We start from the raw sequence: 18,640 nt of genomic DNA, 5'->3' as shown, positions 1-18,640 counted from the left end.
AGTAAAAGCATTACTACATTTTACAAAATGTAGTAAAAGCTGAAATATACAGATAAATTCTGAATGACAGAACCACAAAGAATTGTTAAAGGAAAGCACACTGTTCAGGAGACATATAACTCAACCCTTCTCCAGGAACATGCTTTATCACGAAGTTCAACTTAGCTAAGTACTGTGATAGATTGATATCAAAGAAGCAACTACGCCTTTCCAAAACTGTCATTTGGTTGGCCAAGTCACAGACAGAATCTTGGGCTAAATGAAGCATAAGACTAAACCCTCACAAAGCAATTCTCCAGAGAATTATCTCTTGGTTAGAGATCATGATAAAGTCACTTTTTCGTCTTCCCAAACTCACCTAAGGAACTTCAGGAACCTAGACCTCATCATTATAAGCACAGACATTCTGTGGCATCAGAGTTTGGCTTTGGTCTGCATAACCCTATGTCTCCTCAAACCTGGTAACTCTGTGTTGTCAGATTGCCTTTTCTCTTCCATCTGCCCTCAGGGACACGGTGCCCTTTCATCAGGATTATCTACAGAGTAACAAGGCAGGGAGCACGCATGACTTATTTTTCCTCTGAACCATCCTCACTCTGGCAGCAGAGACTAGGAGTGGCCAAAGAGGTGATGGTCCCTCATCACTCACAAACCTTACTTTCAGATGGGCTTCCCTGTTCATTCCAGAATGCTGTCAGTGTTCCACAAAGATGCCTTCATTTTCTACAAGCATGAGCTGGGAGGCTCAAATAACCTAGATGCCACTATGTAACAAACACTAGCTAGAAAGGACATATAAGATACTGGTCTAGCACTGGGCACTATGTACAGCTTTAGTAATCTGCATATCTTCAGAATTTCATATTCAAAAGCTAACAATGAGATGAAAGGTAGTGTCATATAGAGGCACCGGCTGGCCAACCAATCTTAAAGTAACTTCACATTGTGCGCCTGGTTTCCTCACCTGCAAAAGGGTGGGGATAGTCTCCAAGGCCCCTTCCAGCTTTAGTATTCTATGATTCTGTGAGTAAAGACTGTTACATTTTAAGTGTATTCAGAATGTATTAATTCTGCAACATTTATTGACTACCCACTCTATAAAAGGCCTGGTGGAGGGCACTGTGGAGGCCACATAGACATAGGAGATAGTCCCTGACATTGAACTAGCTCAAAGTATAATAACCATAGAATTCAGAAATATAAGAAATGTCAAATAATTATATGTTAAATGAGTGGTATGTACATTTAGTCCCGCGAATGCAGAAATTACTGGAAAGTTTTCATGAAGACTCAAGAAAGGGCATGAAAGAGGTAGAATTTGGATAGGCTAGGACTGAGACAATGACTAAGCAGCGCTACAAAGCTTTTTTCAGTTCATTCAATTCAATTACTCCTCTGTACATCACAAGCACCCCTGAGGGTCAGTGCAGCAGGGTTTGATAGTGCCTTGATAAGATTTCCTCTATATACAGTACAGTGAGGCAGAAGCACTGATCATAGCAGCAAATAGCTTCTACTTCAGGGGTCAAAAGTCACATAGTCATTCTTGTCACAAGAGAAGTCTGGGGACTTTGACTCCACTAGCAATCTGGTCACAAAGTTAAAAGCGGCAACTAGGGAGCCAACTCCAGAAAACAGTGCACTTGGTCCTTTCCCCAAGCTTTATCAGGAAGTGGAGTTTGCTAAATAGCACATTCGCCTTTCAGTAGCTGGATAGTTCACAGGTTGTCACTGTTATTCTACTACAGTGTCCTGACATTTCCAGCCAAGCTGGTGGCTATGTGTTCATCACATAAGCTGACAGGGTTTGGGCAGAAAGGACTGAGAAGGGTTCATGTGCTCACAGCTGAAACTGGCAAATACACTCACATTGCCAAAATACCTAAGAATAAATTAGGAAATTTTTTAAGCACTGTATAATTTTGACTCTGTTTTTAAATTCAAATACATTCACCGTAGATACAATTACATTTAAATGTATAAATATATTTAAATACAGCTACCTACTAGCAATCTTGTCTCCTTTTCTATGTGTGTATTTGACTCTTTGAGATAGACACAAGAATTATACAGAATTTTGGACTCTCAAGTTGCAAGAGGCTTAGTGATAATCTAGTCCAATTTCCCATCCTGGGCAGGAATCTACTCAGTGACAGCAATCCTAAGAGATGGCCACCCAGCTTCTTTAGAAGCACTTGTAACAATACAGAGATAACTATCACCTGGATGGACAATCTTTTTTCATTCTATGTATTCATACTACTGTCTGTCCACTGAAAATTACAAGTTCCTCCTTTGAGACATCTAAACATGTAAAGGCAAGATCTAAAAATAAAAAGATGTCCGTTGGCACTACTAACACTGCATGTTTTTCATCAAGGAGCGCCCACACACCTGCCCAGATTTCCCAAGCCATCTGGCTGACCCAGGGCTATACCACATGCAGCTATAAATCAACCTCCACTGGTTCCTAAGCACTTGCTGCAAGCAGGACCCTGTTACTAAAATGCAAGTCTAGATATGCCTCAGGATCAGGACTCTCTTCCCCAGGGCAAAAATGCAGCAGCCAGAGGAGGTGACGTCTATGCTCCTGGACCATCTGAGGATGAAAATAGACAGCTCTTTGCCACTGATCATTCAGACACCCTTGCCTGCCTGAAGGCAGGGGGCTAGATCAGCTAACTTCCTGAGGTCTCGCTAAGTTCTAATACTAATGAAGGAGACCTTATTCTGCCTCCTAGAAACTATCCTCAACTGGTGGTTGGGAGTAAATTACAGACTCCAGAAAAAAAGGTTGACCATTAAGTGACTTCATTTTTCAGAGGTATGCTGGATTCCCTTGTACAGCCTGTCATTGGCTAGGCACGAGGCAGCCAGCGCCTAAAGTGTCTCTCTCACTCTCTGTCTCTCTCTGTCTCTCTCTCTGTCTCTCTCTCTCTCACACACACACACACACACACACATACACATTCATAAACATATTCCACCGTTCTCAGTAAAAAAGATTCATCACCAGTGTCCTCTCCCTTTTGGTCAGAGTTATATTTCCCCATTCCACTCTTCAGCTAATACATTTACTTCCTTCTCCCCCTTGCCTTCTCCCTCCCCCGGGCCTACCCCCCAAAAAAATATTAATTCTATTGCTGAAACTCGAGGCAGTTTACAAACAACCTCACCCTTCATATCTGGGGGCAAAGCATGAGAAATAACTTGGGGGTAAAGTTATCTTGGTAGAGAACTCAACCTGCCTCTGTCAAACAGTAACTTGGCTAATTATAAGCTTTATCCAACAGGCAGTTTTCTTCAGAGGCCTTCGGGGCCTAAGTGGAACAGATTAAAATCAGACTGTCTGGCTCCCCTTGGCCAGTCAAACCAGAGGTTTCCTGGGCCCAGAATTACCAGCTCCCTCAGGGCCTAGAAACAAATATTTCTGTTTTGAATGGTTCCAATCACACAAAAAAAATAACCATGGAATACTATTCAGTGGTAAGAAAAGATGATATAGGAACATTTGTGACAACATGGATGGATCTTGAGAGTATGATGCTAAGCGAAATAAGCCAGACAGAAAAAGCAGAGAACCCTATGATTTCACTGATATGTGGTATATAAACCAAAAACAACAAAAGAACAAGACAAACAAAAAGAACAAGAGAAACAAAAACTCATAACACAGACAATAATTTAGTGATTACCAGAGGGTAAGGGGGGATTGGTAGGTGAGGGTAAAGAGGATCAAATATATGGTGATGGAAGGAGAACTGACTCTGGGTGGTGAACATACAGTGGGATTTATAGATGATGTAATACAGAATTGTACACCTGAAATCTATGTAACTTTACTAACAATTGTCACCCCAATAAACTTCAATTTAAATAAATAAATAAATAAATAAATAAATAACTAGAAGGCAGAGGGGTGGGGGGCAAAAAGAGCTAGCGATTTGGTAGGGGATGGAATGAAAAGAGAGGGGGGATCATAGACAGCAGAGTTCAACCCTGAACTTTCAAAAAGAAGCAAGGCAGGAATAAAACAAAGAAAACTTGGAGAGAAGGGTCAGGAAAAGGGGGAAATTTTCAACGTTATACATATGCATGCCTAACTGAACATAATCACTTGTACTACACACAAATACACACACACACGCACACACACATTCACACACAAACTCAGCCATGAAACTCAGACGGGGATGCAGCTAAAAAGCCATAATCAAACTGGTTGACTTCACCAAATACTTCACAAAGTCGGCAGCAGCAGCAACCAAAGTGCATTTGACAATGCACTTTTCCTAACCTTGTCATAAACTGGGTCTCCCTCCTCTCCCTACTGTTACTCAAGCCAGCTGCAACCATCAAGAAGTCTGGCAAAGAAGCCAAAAAAATTGCTCTTGATGCACTAGGAAATCCTGAGTCCTTTACAGAAGAAGGACAGAAATGAGCCCAAAGAGACCAGAGCTCATTTTAACTACCCACGAAGGCTAGGCAAGGAGCCTCCTCCTCCCTGGTATGGCCACGCAGCAGCATGGGAGCTCTAGTTTCAGGTCATCCGCATACAACAATTATAGCAGGCACACAGTTTAACACATCTCTTGGCTCCTCAAGGTTCTCTTCATAATAACCTCAAACCAATTAGCATTGCTCCCATCCCTAGAGTGTACAGCATTCTCAGCATACCCAGAAGTCAAGTCACAGTACCCTAGAATCCACCTGGCCACCTCCCTAGCACAGTGGCCTACACAGACTTCAAACGGTGGATCTAGTACTGGCTATTACATTATATCACACACACGCATACACACACACACACACACACACACACACAAATAACTCCAAGGTCGGTTTCAAGCACACACAAAATAATGATCAATGGGTTGATCAATGGCATACAACCCAGTTCATGATACAGAAACAGGTGTGTATCCATAGAAAGAATGAACGGTACAGGAGAGGAAAGTTTGGTGGAGGGAGGTACCAAATAATGTAAGACCAGAAGGACTCTATGCCAGTAGTTGTGATTAAGTCCTTCATGCTGAAGTCTTATTTGTAGGCATCTAGGTCAAGTCCCCCACTTCACAAATCAAAAACTTACAGATTGTCATGTGTGGTTGCCTTCCATGGTTAATTGGCAATGTTTTCAGTTGCTGAAATCATTATCTACCGTTTTCCTAAATTTTTAGTACATAGCTCATAAGAGACACAGATGCAGTGACACACAGTAGGTACGTGTTGGATTAAATCTTAGAGGGGTGAGAATAAAAACCATGGGCAGATGATTTCATGATCCCTTCTAAATGACACATTCTATGTATTCTATTGTTTGTCACATATCTTGTTCAGGAATGGACTTATAATATCATCTCCAGCTTGTCACACACAAAATGTTTATGTTGAGTGATTTTGAGTGAACAAAAGAACAACTCATACTTAATAAGCACATATGTACCACACACACACAGCTAGTTTGTGGCACAGCTGAGGCTGGAACCAATCTGCATGTTCCCAGTTCAGTTGGCTTTTCAATTTAATAGTTAGCTGAGAGCTGAGCCCGAAGGAAATAGGACCCAGAATAACAGAATAGGTGAGTATAGTGGGTGGACTTATGACCACAAAGGGTGCCTCTGGGCTCCGGAGGCAGTCTGTCACTAAGCACCTAAGGAGACCACTGAAAATGGGAGTTGAGAAACAAAGACAAACTTGTTTATTTCCCAAGTATGCCTGGGATAGCCCATATCTATGCTATAAAATTGATCAAAAGTCTTGGTCTTTTTAGGCAGCACATACTCTGCTTTAAGCATAAAACAATGAATTCACTTGGCATGATCTATAGACACTGCTCAGGAGGACAGTGACAATCATCCAAGGACCATCCACAAACTCCCCAGAAAGAAGGTTCTTCCCCTAGACCCAGAGCAACCATTATCAGGCAATTCCGCTCAATGGAAACTCACTCGAAGGTGAAGAAGAGTGTACATGTCCCCAGGATGAGGAAGAGGGTCAAGTAGAAGATGCCCTTTTGCCGGGCCATCATGACGCGGCCATCGCAGCAGAAGGTATTCCTGCCTGGGAGTTTCTCCCATTTCCGTGTCACCTTCTTTCTCACCACGATCACAGACATGATTGGAATTCCGAGTCCAAATGGGCTTTGTGATTACAAGAGGGAAGAAACAGAAGCTGAGCCCAACTTTGAAATCACGTTGCCTGCTATTGCTTCCACTGGGTCAAGCATCATCAAAAGTCCAATTTTTAGCCCTAAGAAAAAGCACACACACACGAAAATGAGGCAGGAACATGAAAATGCAGTTCAATCCTCCTTTCCCGGAGGCAGAAGATAAGTACTACCTGAAAGAGCGGGGGTGAGGAAGTGGGAAAAGTTTATTTCCAATCTGTTTGTCCTCTAAAGGAGAAAAAGTTAAAGGTTCTCAAAAACAAGAAAGGGGCTAGTATATCTTCTTAAAGAAACCCCTATGCTTCCAATTCAATACTGATGATTTGTTCACCATAGATCCTTGGAGTTAGAAGGGTTTTTATAGGTGATAGCCCCAATTATTTTGTGTTGGAAATGAGTAAAGTGAAGACCAGCAAGAGGAAATAACTTAGCCAGGGTCCCACAGCCACAAAGCTAAGCCAAGAAAATGCGTGTGCAGACTTTCAGTCCAGGGCACTTTCCACTATACCACATTGTTTTATAATCATCATTAAGAGGATTCTAAAAATAATAGTAGAGTTTCTGTCCTAGGAGCCATTCCCTCCTCTCTGCATCTTCACCTTTTTTCTTCAATAAGCCACTCAAACATGAATCACATCAGGGAACAAGTCATCCTCTGGCAGGGCTAAGAGGTTCTGGACACTTTGGATACATATTCAGGTTGTGTTTACTCAAAACAGATTTCCCCTAATCAAACCCTAGGTAACTCCCTGAATCTGGGAAATAAACCAATCTTGCAGGTCTAGCGTAACATTTGTAGGAATCTTAATGAAACCACATCAAAGACCTGTAGGTGGAAGGCTGACTTAAGCAGGAAAGGTTCTGGAAGGGTTGGAGGGGAGGTGCAGAGGGTGACGGCAGCAGTTAACAACAGTCATAAAGGTGCTTTCTGGGACGTTTCATAAGTACCATCTCTATTTAGCATCCTGAATCCCCAGGCCAGCCTTTCTCAGCCACTGCCACCCTTTCTCCTCCCATCAGGTGTGGTGCTGTGGCTCTCTATTTACTGACACTACATGCCCCACGCTGCCAAGACTGAAGCGGAAGCCTGCAGCCCGACTGACTGATGAGAAAAAAACAACTTGAAATCATTCCTGGGTCAGAGAGGGCAAGGGTCCAAATAGAGACTAGACCATGAGCTGAGGAATGAGACGGTGGAGGGCTTGGGAAAGGGGAGGAGACACCAAGGTGCAGAGAACACTTCCTTTGTGTAAAACTAACCTGGAAAACAATTTCTTGATAACCTGGCCCAGCCGGAGGAAAAACCAGGAAGGGGAGCCCGGCCTGAGAGAACAAAGATCAAAATCCGTCCAAAACCAGCGACCCGCCCACCCGCCGGGGATAGAGGCCTGAATCTGCGACTGGCAACGGGCGCGGCCTCAAGAGGCCAGCCCTGCCTCCGCCACGCAGCGGACCACCGCCCCAGGCAGCTTGGGACGTGCGCCACCTCCACAAGCTCGTACACACTCACACACGCCCCGCCACGTGTAGTCATCCACGGCTGGGGGGCTAGGCTGCTGGCGACTTGAACAGAGCAATGCCAACGTTAGAGTGTCCCGACGCAGCAGAGGGGTTGGCAGCCCACCACGCGGCCAAGCCCCAGGGCCCCCACCCCCATTCCCACCCCTTGTTACCTGAACCCGGGAGCCCGAACTCCGCGGGGCACTGAGGGCAGGAAGTGGACTGTCCTAGGGGACCGCGTCGGCCGCCCAAGGTGGCAGCGACGTCTCCTCCCCAGCTCGGAGGCTACCTCCTCCTGACAAGGGGCCCCTACAGTCGGGGCCCTAAAACAGCTGTGGCGACCGCCCACCGCTGGCAGAATGGAACGCTCCTCACGTCACCAAGTCGTTCCAGTAGTTGCTCGCCTTCCATTGGCTGATCAGCCTTCGCGTCTCAGCTTCTGCCACCCCTGCCCCTAACTACCATTGGCTACTCCAACCGCCAGTCAACGATGCCTCCACCCCACTCCACCACCCATCTCCAGGCTTCGTGCCCACCTGCCAACCCACTACCAGGCTCCCTTTGGCTTCCGAGCTCCAGTACGTGAAGTGTCGCCTTCTATTAATATAGCTACACAGAGACAGAGGTGAAGGGTAGTGCCTATGGGACAAGGAAGGACCGGGACCAGCCTCCCCCCCCCACCTTCCCAACCCCCCCCACACACACACACGGTGAGATGCTGAAGCAGCACTGGCTCACAGATCCGGGTGCTCACCCCAAACTGGGTCCGTCCTTGGGCCTCCTGCCCTACTTGCACGAAAGCAACCGCGACTCAGGATTTTACTCTTTAATGGCATAAAAACAAGTCCTCTGCCTCCCAAGATCCATTCATTAGTTAGAGACCCCATCTCTGTCCCAGTCAACCTGGCCTGCATCTCTAAGCCTTTCAGAACAAAACAAACAAATGTCAAAAGGAACTTGAAAGGGATAACTGTCCCCAGGAATATAGAATCATTTTGCAGTACTGAGAACAAATAATTGACAGCGAGGAAGTTAGAAAATCTACTGATGGGACATAAATTCTTCCAGGTCGGTAATGAAGTAAAGATTTCCAAAAAGATTAGAAATTCCTATTAGCTTTGGAGAGCTTAAGATAATTGGGGAGTGGGGAGCTGGGATCCAAGGCAGAACCCCCACCCACCAACCACATTGATTCTTTTTTTCTGCCACCCCTCTCTGAAGTTACTGCCACAATGAGCCACTGCTACTGATCCCAGTGAGTTACATCCTTGAGAAATTCAAGATTAGAGTGGGGAAAACAGTTCAGAACTATGACACTAATATTATATAATGGACTTTAAGAAGCACTGGGTCTTTTTTCACTGGTATGACTCTAGGCTTCCAAATATAAGGGGGAATCTGAGAAAGGGCTGCAAGTGGCATTTCCTTACCTGTCACACTGTTGGGGAGAGTGTCTAGATTGCCACCTATTTTCCTGAGCTTGAATAAAGTTTCTCTGGGGTGAGGATATTTTAATTAATACAGAAGAAACTGACAAAGGTCTTCCCAAGGGAGTTTTTTGTGTTAGTTGAAGAACCATGTACATGGTCAAGAACTATTTCTCTTTTACACTGTTTGGGTCCTACATGATATAAAGCAAAAAGCTACCTAATGACAATTACATTTGACACTTTCATAACACCCTTCAACCAAAAATTTTAAATAATTTAAAAAATCACAAGATAATTTTCTTATGAATGATGTGTTATAATTAATTTGTAGTGGAAAGTATATTTTTATAAAGCTTCTATTGTTCCTTAGCACTCATGCTGATTATAATCATCAGTTTATTCCTGATAAACCATGTGATCAATATCATTTCCTCCAATTCTCCCCCCCCTTTGAGTCTTGGAGGGTGCTGGTATTGCACACACTTGGAATGAAAGGAAGAGGAACTTCCCTTAGCCCCATCAGACCCCTGGATTCCAGAGCCTGTGTACACCAGATGCCCTTAGTAATAGCAAGGTCACCCCAACTGCCATTCTCCTGACTGTGAAGCAGTCAAAAATAAACTTCCGCACATCCAAACATGCTTTGTCCATATCTCAGGTGCAGGTGAAGCCCAGGGAGTCCTGAAATCGATGTGTCACGGCAACACATTCCTGAGCGTTGCCCCTCCTTGCTCTAGGTCACATTCCCGCTGGGATTAAGTGGCTGTGTAGCTCAGGCTTCTTTTAGTCAGGCTGTTTTAATACAACCTATAATTATTTGTGTTCACCACTAAAAGGAAAGTTTATATGGACAAACATTCCATAGCACGTCCTTCTATGTAATTACATCGTTTTACACAATCCTCAAGTCTTAATATGCACACAACTAAATTGTGACTATAAACTGAGATTGTTTCTTTTCTTCTCTTTTCTGTTCTTTTCTTTCTCTTCTCTTTTCAGTAGACCTCCCAGACTTCATGCTTCATGTTGGCTCCTTTGAAGGGGAGTTGCAGTCACACAGTGAGTACTAGACATACCACTGGAATAAAGGTACAGGCTTCCATTGTGTGGTGGCGTACATTCTGGTGTGCTTATTTAAAAATGCCTGTGTCCGTATTTAGGGTTCCTATATGAGTGTGTTTGTTGGTGTGTGGATGTAAAGAGCTGTTTGAACGGCCGCAGATCGTGAGTACCACCATGGGGTTGACACTTTCCAGTTAGTGTCGCTCCAGATATCTCTTCTACAAAAACCCAGAGACCCATTCAATACTGCATGCAAGAACAGACCCATGAAATCAGCCCCCATCCTGCATGCAAGCTCATGATGGCCCTTTCTTTCCCCTTCAACTTGTCTAGCCTCAACCCTCCTATGTCCCCTTGCCCTACCCTCTATACATGTGTCCTGTCCCACCTTATATACCTGACCTGCACTCCTCTCCCTGGCTATAAATAAATATATATTTGTAGAATGAATTGATAAGCAAAATAACCACAGGACACCCTGCCCACACATGACCAACTAGTATTCTTAATTAACAGTTGTTTCCCTTGATGATTGGACTGCTATAACTGACTTAGAGGAGGCAGGATGGTATCCATAGCAGAAAGCACAAAAGCTTTATAGTCAGAGAGACCTAGATTCAAATCCTGGCTCTGCTACTTGATAGTTTGTGTAAACTTCCTCAAGTAATTGATCCTTTCTGAGCCTATTTCCTCATATGTAAAATAGATCTGATATCTACTTCACAGAGTTATGAAGGGGATTAGGAATAATGTGTGCTAAATGTCTGGCATAGAGGAGAGGTACAATCAATGAAGTATGCTAGGATGATGCTTATGTGTTAACTGCCCTCTCTCACCTCCCTCTTTTAGCTATAGTGTCAACTGGGAGGAGAGCGGTAAGAAGGAGACCCATTCTTCACTTTCTTGAACCTGTGTCATCCATGTGCCATCATGTTTTCATAGACCTTAAATTCATCATTGAAGTTAATCCTTCTCTAACTGGCTGACCATTTGGCTTCTTAATCCTGAGGCACCCCACTCCCTTACTGGGAAACCCTGGGCAGTAATCCTTTTCTGGTCAAATGGCTGGCTGTTCTCTCACACCATCCTCTCAAGTGAATCCTCAACCATCGCCACCACATTCTGTTCCAACAGACAAGAGATGGATGGGATCTCTTTCATTATACACCTCCTATGTTCACAGCACTGTGTGGGATGGTTGGCTCCTGTCAGAGACTGAGAAGTACCTTTCAGATGCCACCAAGTGAATGCCAAACATACAGAAAGCCCAATAAGAAATGCCTACGGTGGTGTGGAGGATGATATCACAATGCAACTGAACTGTTCAAACTTAGCCTCTGTTTCTGCCTCTGATGCCTATCTGCTCCTGCTGGTTCTCAATTTTATTTTGTCTCTAGACTGTGGATTCCTGTCTCTACCTGGAATGGTTTTAGGTGCTGTGCTTGAACCCTCAAACACTAGCCCTAAGACTACCCTCTAACTAAACAAGAGTCATCATAACGCCATTTATTGAGGACTTCCTCCAAGTCAGGGATTGTGCCAGGTGCCTTATATAAATCTGGTTCCAAGATTATGGTCTAAACTTAATGTCCAAGTGAAAGCATCTGATACTGACCCATCACAGCCCTAGTCTCTGACTCTGCCCAGCCCTCTCATTCCAGGAGTTGATGTCAAGGGATTGTGTTGCCTCAAAATATAAACTGGTTTATCAGTCAATCATTAAGTACGTATTGAACACCCACAGTTTGTTTACCCTGTACTAGGCACTACGGGAAATACCAAAGAAGTATTTGACATGACCCCAGCCTCTAAGGAACTTAAAATATTCTAAAAGAGAAAAGATCAGCAAGTGTGAGGTCACTAAAGATAAATAAAAGAACAGTGCAGAGTCCAGGTCTCAACTATGCACAGCAGACTCTCCAAACTTTTAAAGAGAGCTTGCCTCAAAAGGTTGTACCCTCTGAAATACTGTTGGTAGAAGAGTAAATTGGTAAAATCTTTCAATAGGGCTATTTGGTAGTATCTCAACGTTTTTACATTACACAACCATTGATTCGACAATCCTACTTCTATCTAGAAATGCTCAAAGATATACGAGATCTGACAATTCGGTATACAAACTCATCCTAGAAAAAGTGCTACGTACCTCAGTGCTGAATATCACTATAGTCACCTTCGAACTACTCCCCCTGGGAAGGTATGCACTGACGCCAGCGCCTAGTCCACCCTTCAAAGCAATTTTGGAACTCTTTCTCTGGAATAGCCACCAGAGCTGTGATCGTATTACCCTTGATGTCCTGAATGTCATCAAAATGTCTTCCTTTCAATATGTCCTTTATCTTCGGGAAAAGAAAGAAGTCATTGGGGACCAGATCAGGTGGGTAGGGAGGACATTCCAATACATTTATTTGTTTACTGGCTAAAAACTCTCTCACATGATAAATGTCTAACTATTACATTGTTTTGTACACCTGAAACTAATAAAAAATGTTAAATAAATAAATAAATAAATAAATAAATAAATAAATAAATAAATAAATAAAAACTCCCTCACAGACAGTGCCGTGTGAGCTGATGCATTGTCGTGATGCAAGAGCCATGAATTGTTGGCGAAAAGTTCAGGTCATCTAACTTTTTCATGCAGCCTTTTCAGCACTTCCAAATAGTAAACTTGGATAACTATTTGTCCATTTGGTACAAATTAATAATGAATAAACCCTCTGATATCAAAAAAAGTTAGCAACATCATTGCAACAAGTTCGCGAACTTAATTGTCAGACATTTATATGTTCAAAGATGTTCACTATAACATTGCTTGTCTTTGTAAAAGTTATCAAACAAAAAGTTCTTTAATTATTACACATCCATATAGAGGAGTACTATGCAGCTATTAAGAGTAATGAGATATAGCATACATACAGAAAAAAGCAGATCTTTTCTGCATGTGTGTAGATTTCAATAAAAATTTTACATTAAAAATTAAGTATGAATCTGCTGCCATGCAATTATGACTCAATATATATTAAGTTTAAATTTAAGTATATAAATGTTTATAAAATCCAACTTTATGAAATAAAAAGAAACTGATGTGTGTGGATGATTTTATATATGCATATTTTAAAAGTTTGGAAGGATATTTACCAAACAGTGGTTACCTCTGGGTAATGAGGTTACTTTTTGGGGTAATGAGTAAAAAATGGGGTAATGAGTAAACTTTTAAGTTTTGCTTTATACACTTCTTTAATATCTGAATTAGTTACAAGGAGTATTATTAATTTCAGGACTTAAAAAATAAAGATTTAAAAAAGTATTATAAGGCTTTATACCTCTTGTTTAATATGGCAGAAAAACCACATGCAATTATCTCCTTTCCTTCCTAAGACATCATTAGCTTTATAGTAAAGGGATTTAAAAAGTATAAGCCCACAACAAAGAAAATAACAGTGACATCAAATGGCAATATATTTCACTAATGTCTGGAAGATAGAAATTGGAAGGAAGAGTGTTCACTGAACACACAAAGGCCAATTTTGGAGCCAACTCACCCTCCAAAAAAAACACCATAGTGAACATAGAAGGACTGCAGACAAAAGGCAAGTCTGCAAAAGACATGGTATAATTAAGATCTAGGAAAACTGGGGATACAATAAAGGCAAAAAATGTAAAAATAAACCAAAAAGGGTCAATAAAAAAATGAAAAAGCTGTACAAGACATCCATGCATCAAATGTGAAGAATTGGTTCAAGTTAACACAAGAAGTGATCCTCAAGAAAAACAGAATTTATTCTGAGCAATAGACAAAATTATAAAGAAGCTGAAAAATAGCAAAGATACAGTAAAGAAGGCATATGTTTCGTCCACACACAGCAAAGAAAAGAAAGGCAATCAGAAACTCGGGGAAAATACTAAACTGTTCAAAAATGCCATTTTCCAATAATGAAAACAACTAGAACTTGGAATGATACAGAGCAATTAATGGAGTTTGTAACATTGGGCCTATAAAGAAAATATAATCATGGTCCATCCCTTGGCTTCACACTGAAAAATACTTATATAATCATAATAATGTAAACACTAACTTTAATTATTTTCAACTTTAGGAATCCAACCTAGAGACAAATCACAGAAAACTTAGTTATGATTACAAAGTATAAAGTAAATTTTAACAAACTTAATGTTAAAGCATAGTGTACAGAAATTGGAAAGTAGACAAAGGGGAGGTAGAAGGATGTGTACAGGCACTAATATTCTAATCTTAGAAAGTGTAGAATCAGGAGATACTATCTATAGATGATGGAACAAGAAATAGAGATTTGTTTGTCTTATATCCAGGCACACAAAGATAACAAAAAAGACATATAAACAAAAAGATACACGTTAGAATGGTTGTCTATGGGGACGAGAACTAAATAGGGGAACTTAAAAGAGTGTGCTGCAATGTAAGTGAGTTAAATCCCCATCTATTAGAGCTGGAAGTCACTAGATGATGTCTAGTGCTGGTAAAACGAGGAAGGGCAGTATATGCATATCATTTAGAGAAAACAAATTACTACAGTATTCCCCTTACTGGTGTCTTGCTTCCACCATTGCCCTCTTTCCGTCTACTATTAATACAGCAGCTAGCAAGATTCTTTTAAAAAGCAGCTAGCAGAGGGCCGGCCTGGTGGCTCAGGTGGTTGGAGTGCCACGCTCCTAACAACCAGGTCTCCAGTTCGATTCCCACATGGGCCAGTGAGCTGCGCCCTCTACAGCTAAGATTATGAACAACGGCTCTCCCTGGAATTGGGCTTTCATGAGCAGCCAGAGGTCTGAGTGAGCTGCTGTGTGCTGCCCGCAGCCAAGGGCTACCATGTACTGCCGCAGGCTTCGGTGTGCTGCCAGGAGCAGCCAGTGGCCAGCATGAGTGACCGCCAGCCAGAGTGAGCGGCCGGCAGTCATCATGAGCGGCTGGCAGCCGGCGAGAGCGACTGGCGACCTACTGCCTGGGGCGGGGGGAGGGAGCACCAGGCACATAATACCAGCATGAACCAGGGAGCTGTGTCCTACACAACTAGACTGAGAAACAACAGCTTGAACTGGAGTGGCGGGGGGAGGCGGAAGAAAGGGAAAAAAGAAAAAAAAGTTAACTCAGACCTTGTCAACCATGGCTTGTCCAATGGCTTCCCATCTGTGAAATTATATATATATATAATGAGGTGACGGGGTGGCTTCTAGATGAAGGCTGGTAACCCAAAAAACCAAGCCATGGGGTTACAATCTTGGAATTTTGAGCCCCACCCTATTCTCTTAAGAAGGGAAAAAGGCTAAAAATAGTTAATAGTTATTCATGCCTACATGATGAAGCTTCCGTAAAAATCCCCAAAGTATGGGGTTCAGTGAGTATCCGCTTACCTGAAGGGTGACATATCCCAACTCCACAGGGACAGAAACTCCCACACTCATGACCTTCCCAGACCTCACCTTATGTGTATGTATCTCTTTATCTGGCTGGTTATTTGTATAATTTATCACATGCTTTAATAAACTAGTAAACCTAAGTAAGTGTTCCCCTGAATTCGGTGAGCCACTTTAGAAAATTAATCAAACCCAAGGAAGGGGTTGTGGGAACCTCAGATTTACAGTCAATCAGTCAGAAGCATAGGTGACAACCCTGGACTTCTCATTGGCATCTGAACTTGTCATTGGCATCTGAAGTGGGGTAGCAACAATCTCATGAGATTGAGTTCTTAACCTATGGGATCTGACAGTATCTCCAGGTAAACAGTGTCAGAACTGAGTTAATGTGTAGGACACTCAGCTGGTGTTGCAGAGAACTGCTTGCTGTAGGGAAAAACCTCCACATATCTGGTGTCAGAAGTGTTGTGAATGTGGTAGCAGTGTGAGAATAAAGGAGAAACACAAGAAGGAAGAATGAGGTTATTCTAATACATCATCTCACTCAGAGCAAAAGCCAGTCATCTTAATGACTTACTAGACCTTACACAATCATCCATCACACCATCCCCCAGTCCCAGCTACTCCCTCTTGCTTACTCTACACCAGTGGCCTCCTTGCTGTTCCTTGAACAAACTGGACATGTTCTCCCACAGGCCCTTTGTGCCAGCTCTTCTTTCTGCCTAGAATGATCTCTCCCCATATTTTGCACTACTTGCTCTATCACTTCTTTAAGGTCCTTATTCTTTTTTTCTTTATCTTTTTTAATTAAAGTTTATTGGGGTGACAATTGTTAATAAAGTTGCATAGATTTCAGATACACAATTCTGTAATACATCATCTATACATCACATTGTGGCACCCCCCCATAAACTCTGGTAACCACTAAACTATTGTCTGTGTCTGTGAGTTTTTGTTTCTTCACTTGTTTGTCTTGTTCGTTGTTTTCATTTTTATATACCACATATCAGTGAAATCATATGGTTCTTGACTTTTTCTGTCTGACTTACTTCGCTTAACATTATAATCTCATGATCCATCCATGTTGTCGCAAATGGCACTATTTCATCTTTTCTTATGGCTGAATACTATTCCATTGTGTATATATACCACAACTTCTTTATCCATTCATCTATCAAAGGGCACTTTGGTTGTTTCCATGTCTTGGCCACCGTAAACAAAGCTGCAATGAACATTGGACTACATATGTCTTTATGGATAAATGTTTTCAGACTATTTGGGAAGAAACGCAGGAGAGGGATTGCTGGTCATATGGTAATTCTATTCTTAAATTTTTAAGGAACCCCCACACTGCCTTCCATAGTGGCTGCACCAGTCTGCATTCCCACCAACAGTGTATGCGGGTTCCTTTTTCTCCACAGCCTCTCCAACACTTGTTACTATTTGTCTTGTTGATGATAGCCATTCTAACTGGGGTGAGGCGATATCGCATTGTGGTTTTTATTTTCATTTCTCTGATGATTAGTGATAAGCATTTTTTCATATGTCTATTGGCCATCTGTATATCCTCTTTGGAGAAATGTCTCTTCAGGTCCTCTGCCCATTTTTCAATTGGATTGTTAGTATGTTTGTTGTTGAGTTGCATGAGTTCCTTATATATTTTGGATACTAGCCCCTTATCAGAGGCATTGTTTGCTAAAATCTTCTCCCATTCAGTTGGTGGCCTCTTTATTTTGTCGATGGTTTCTTTTGCTGTGCAGAAGCTTTTTACTTTGATATAATCCCATTCACTTATTTTAGCTTTTACTATCCTTGCCTTTGGAATCAAATTCATAAAATGCCCTTTGAACCTGAGGTCCATAGGTTTACTACCTATGTTTTCTTCTATGCAGTTTATTGTTTCAGGTCTCATGTTTAGGTCTTTGATCCATTTTGAATTAATTTTTGTACATGGTGACAGATAACAATCGAGTTTCGTTCTTTTGCACTTGGCTTTCCAATTCTCCCATCACCATTTATTGAAGAGGCTGTCTTTTCTCCATTGTAAGTTTTTGGCTTCTTTGTCAAAACTTATCTGTCTATGTTTATGTGGGTTTATTTCAGGGTTCTCAATTCTATTCCATTGGTCTGTGTCTCTGTTTTCTGCCAATACCATGTTGTTTTCATTATTGTTGCCCTGTAGCACAAGCTGACGTCAGGGAGTGTGATACCTCCAGCATTGTTCTTTTTTCTTAGGATTGCTTTGGCTATTAGGGGTCTTTCATGGTTCCAAACAAATCTGATGATTTTTTGTTCTATTTATTTAAAAAATGCAATTGGGATTTTGATGGGGATTGCATTAAATCTGTATCTTGCTTTGGGTGATATGGCCATTTTAACTATGTTGATTCTTCCAATCCATGAACATGGAATGTCTTTCAATTTCCTTCTGTACCTTCAATTTCTTTTAAAAATGTCTTATAGTTTTCAGTATGTAGGTCTTTCACATCCTTGGTTAAGTTTATTCCTAGGTATTTTATTCTTTTTGTTGCAGTGGCAAAAGGAATTGGTTTTTTAAATCTGTTTTTCTGATATTTCATTGTTAGTATATAGGAATGCAATGGACTTTTGTACGTTGATTTTGTAGCTGGCAACTTTACTGTGTTCATTTATTGTTTCTAATAGCTTTTTGGTGGAGTCTTTAGGGTTTTCTATATATAGCATCATGTCATCTGCAAAAAGTGACAATTTCTTTTTTCCTGTTCTTCCGCCTGCACCCCCACACTCCAGTTCAAGCTGTTGTTTCTCAGTCTAGTTGTGTAAGACACAGCTTCCTTGCCCATTCTCATATTACAAGCCTTGTGGTGCCCCCAGCTGAGTCAGTGGGGCGCCTGTCATCAGTTGGCCGCTCACAGCAGCTCACTGCAGCTCTCGCAGGCTTCCAGCCACGCACGATGGCTGCCAGCCACTCATGCTGGCCACAGGCCGCTCCTGGCAGCACAGGGTAGCCCACCGCAGCACAGCAGCCGGGAGCAGCTCACACCAACCTCCGGCTGCTTTTAGCAGCCCAGCTCCAGGGAGAGCCGTTGTTCACAATCTTAGCTGT

At 42.2% G+C, this 18,640-nt stretch overlaps 1 protein-coding gene across 5 annotated transcripts in view; it reads right to left on the bottom strand.

Annotated features, from left to right (window-relative positions):
• The window catches only part of ZDHHC9 (zDHHC palmitoyltransferase 9), a 99,000-nt gene extending 90,918 nt beyond the window's left edge, over positions 1-8,082 (bottom strand). For 4 of the 5 annotated variants that reach the window (XM_081042928.1, XM_081042926.1, XM_081042927.1 and 1 more), the window contains exons 1-2: positions 7,843-8,082; positions 5,952-6,252 (exon numbers count right to left, since the gene is read on the bottom strand). In XM_081042928.1, the coding sequence (XP_080899054.1) occupies positions 5,952-6,118 (167 nt within the window). In that variant the 5' untranslated portion in view covers positions 6,119-6,252; positions 7,843-8,082. Of the gene's footprint in view, positions 1-5,951; positions 6,253-7,429; positions 7,777-7,842 lie in introns of those variants that run through there. The other variant, XM_081042925.1, reaches the window with a different exon arrangement.
• Between the last annotated feature and the right edge of the window lie 10,558 nt (positions 8,083-18,640).

The sequence above is a fragment of the Rhinolophus hipposideros genome (assembly GCF_964194185.1).
Source record: "Rhinolophus hipposideros genome assembly, chromosome: X".
NCBI lineage: Eukaryota > Metazoa > Chordata > Mammalia > Chiroptera > Rhinolophidae > Rhinolophus > Rhinolophus hipposideros.
Note: the sequence above shows the minus strand (reverse complement) of the source record. Positions and strands in the feature narration are given on the sequence as shown.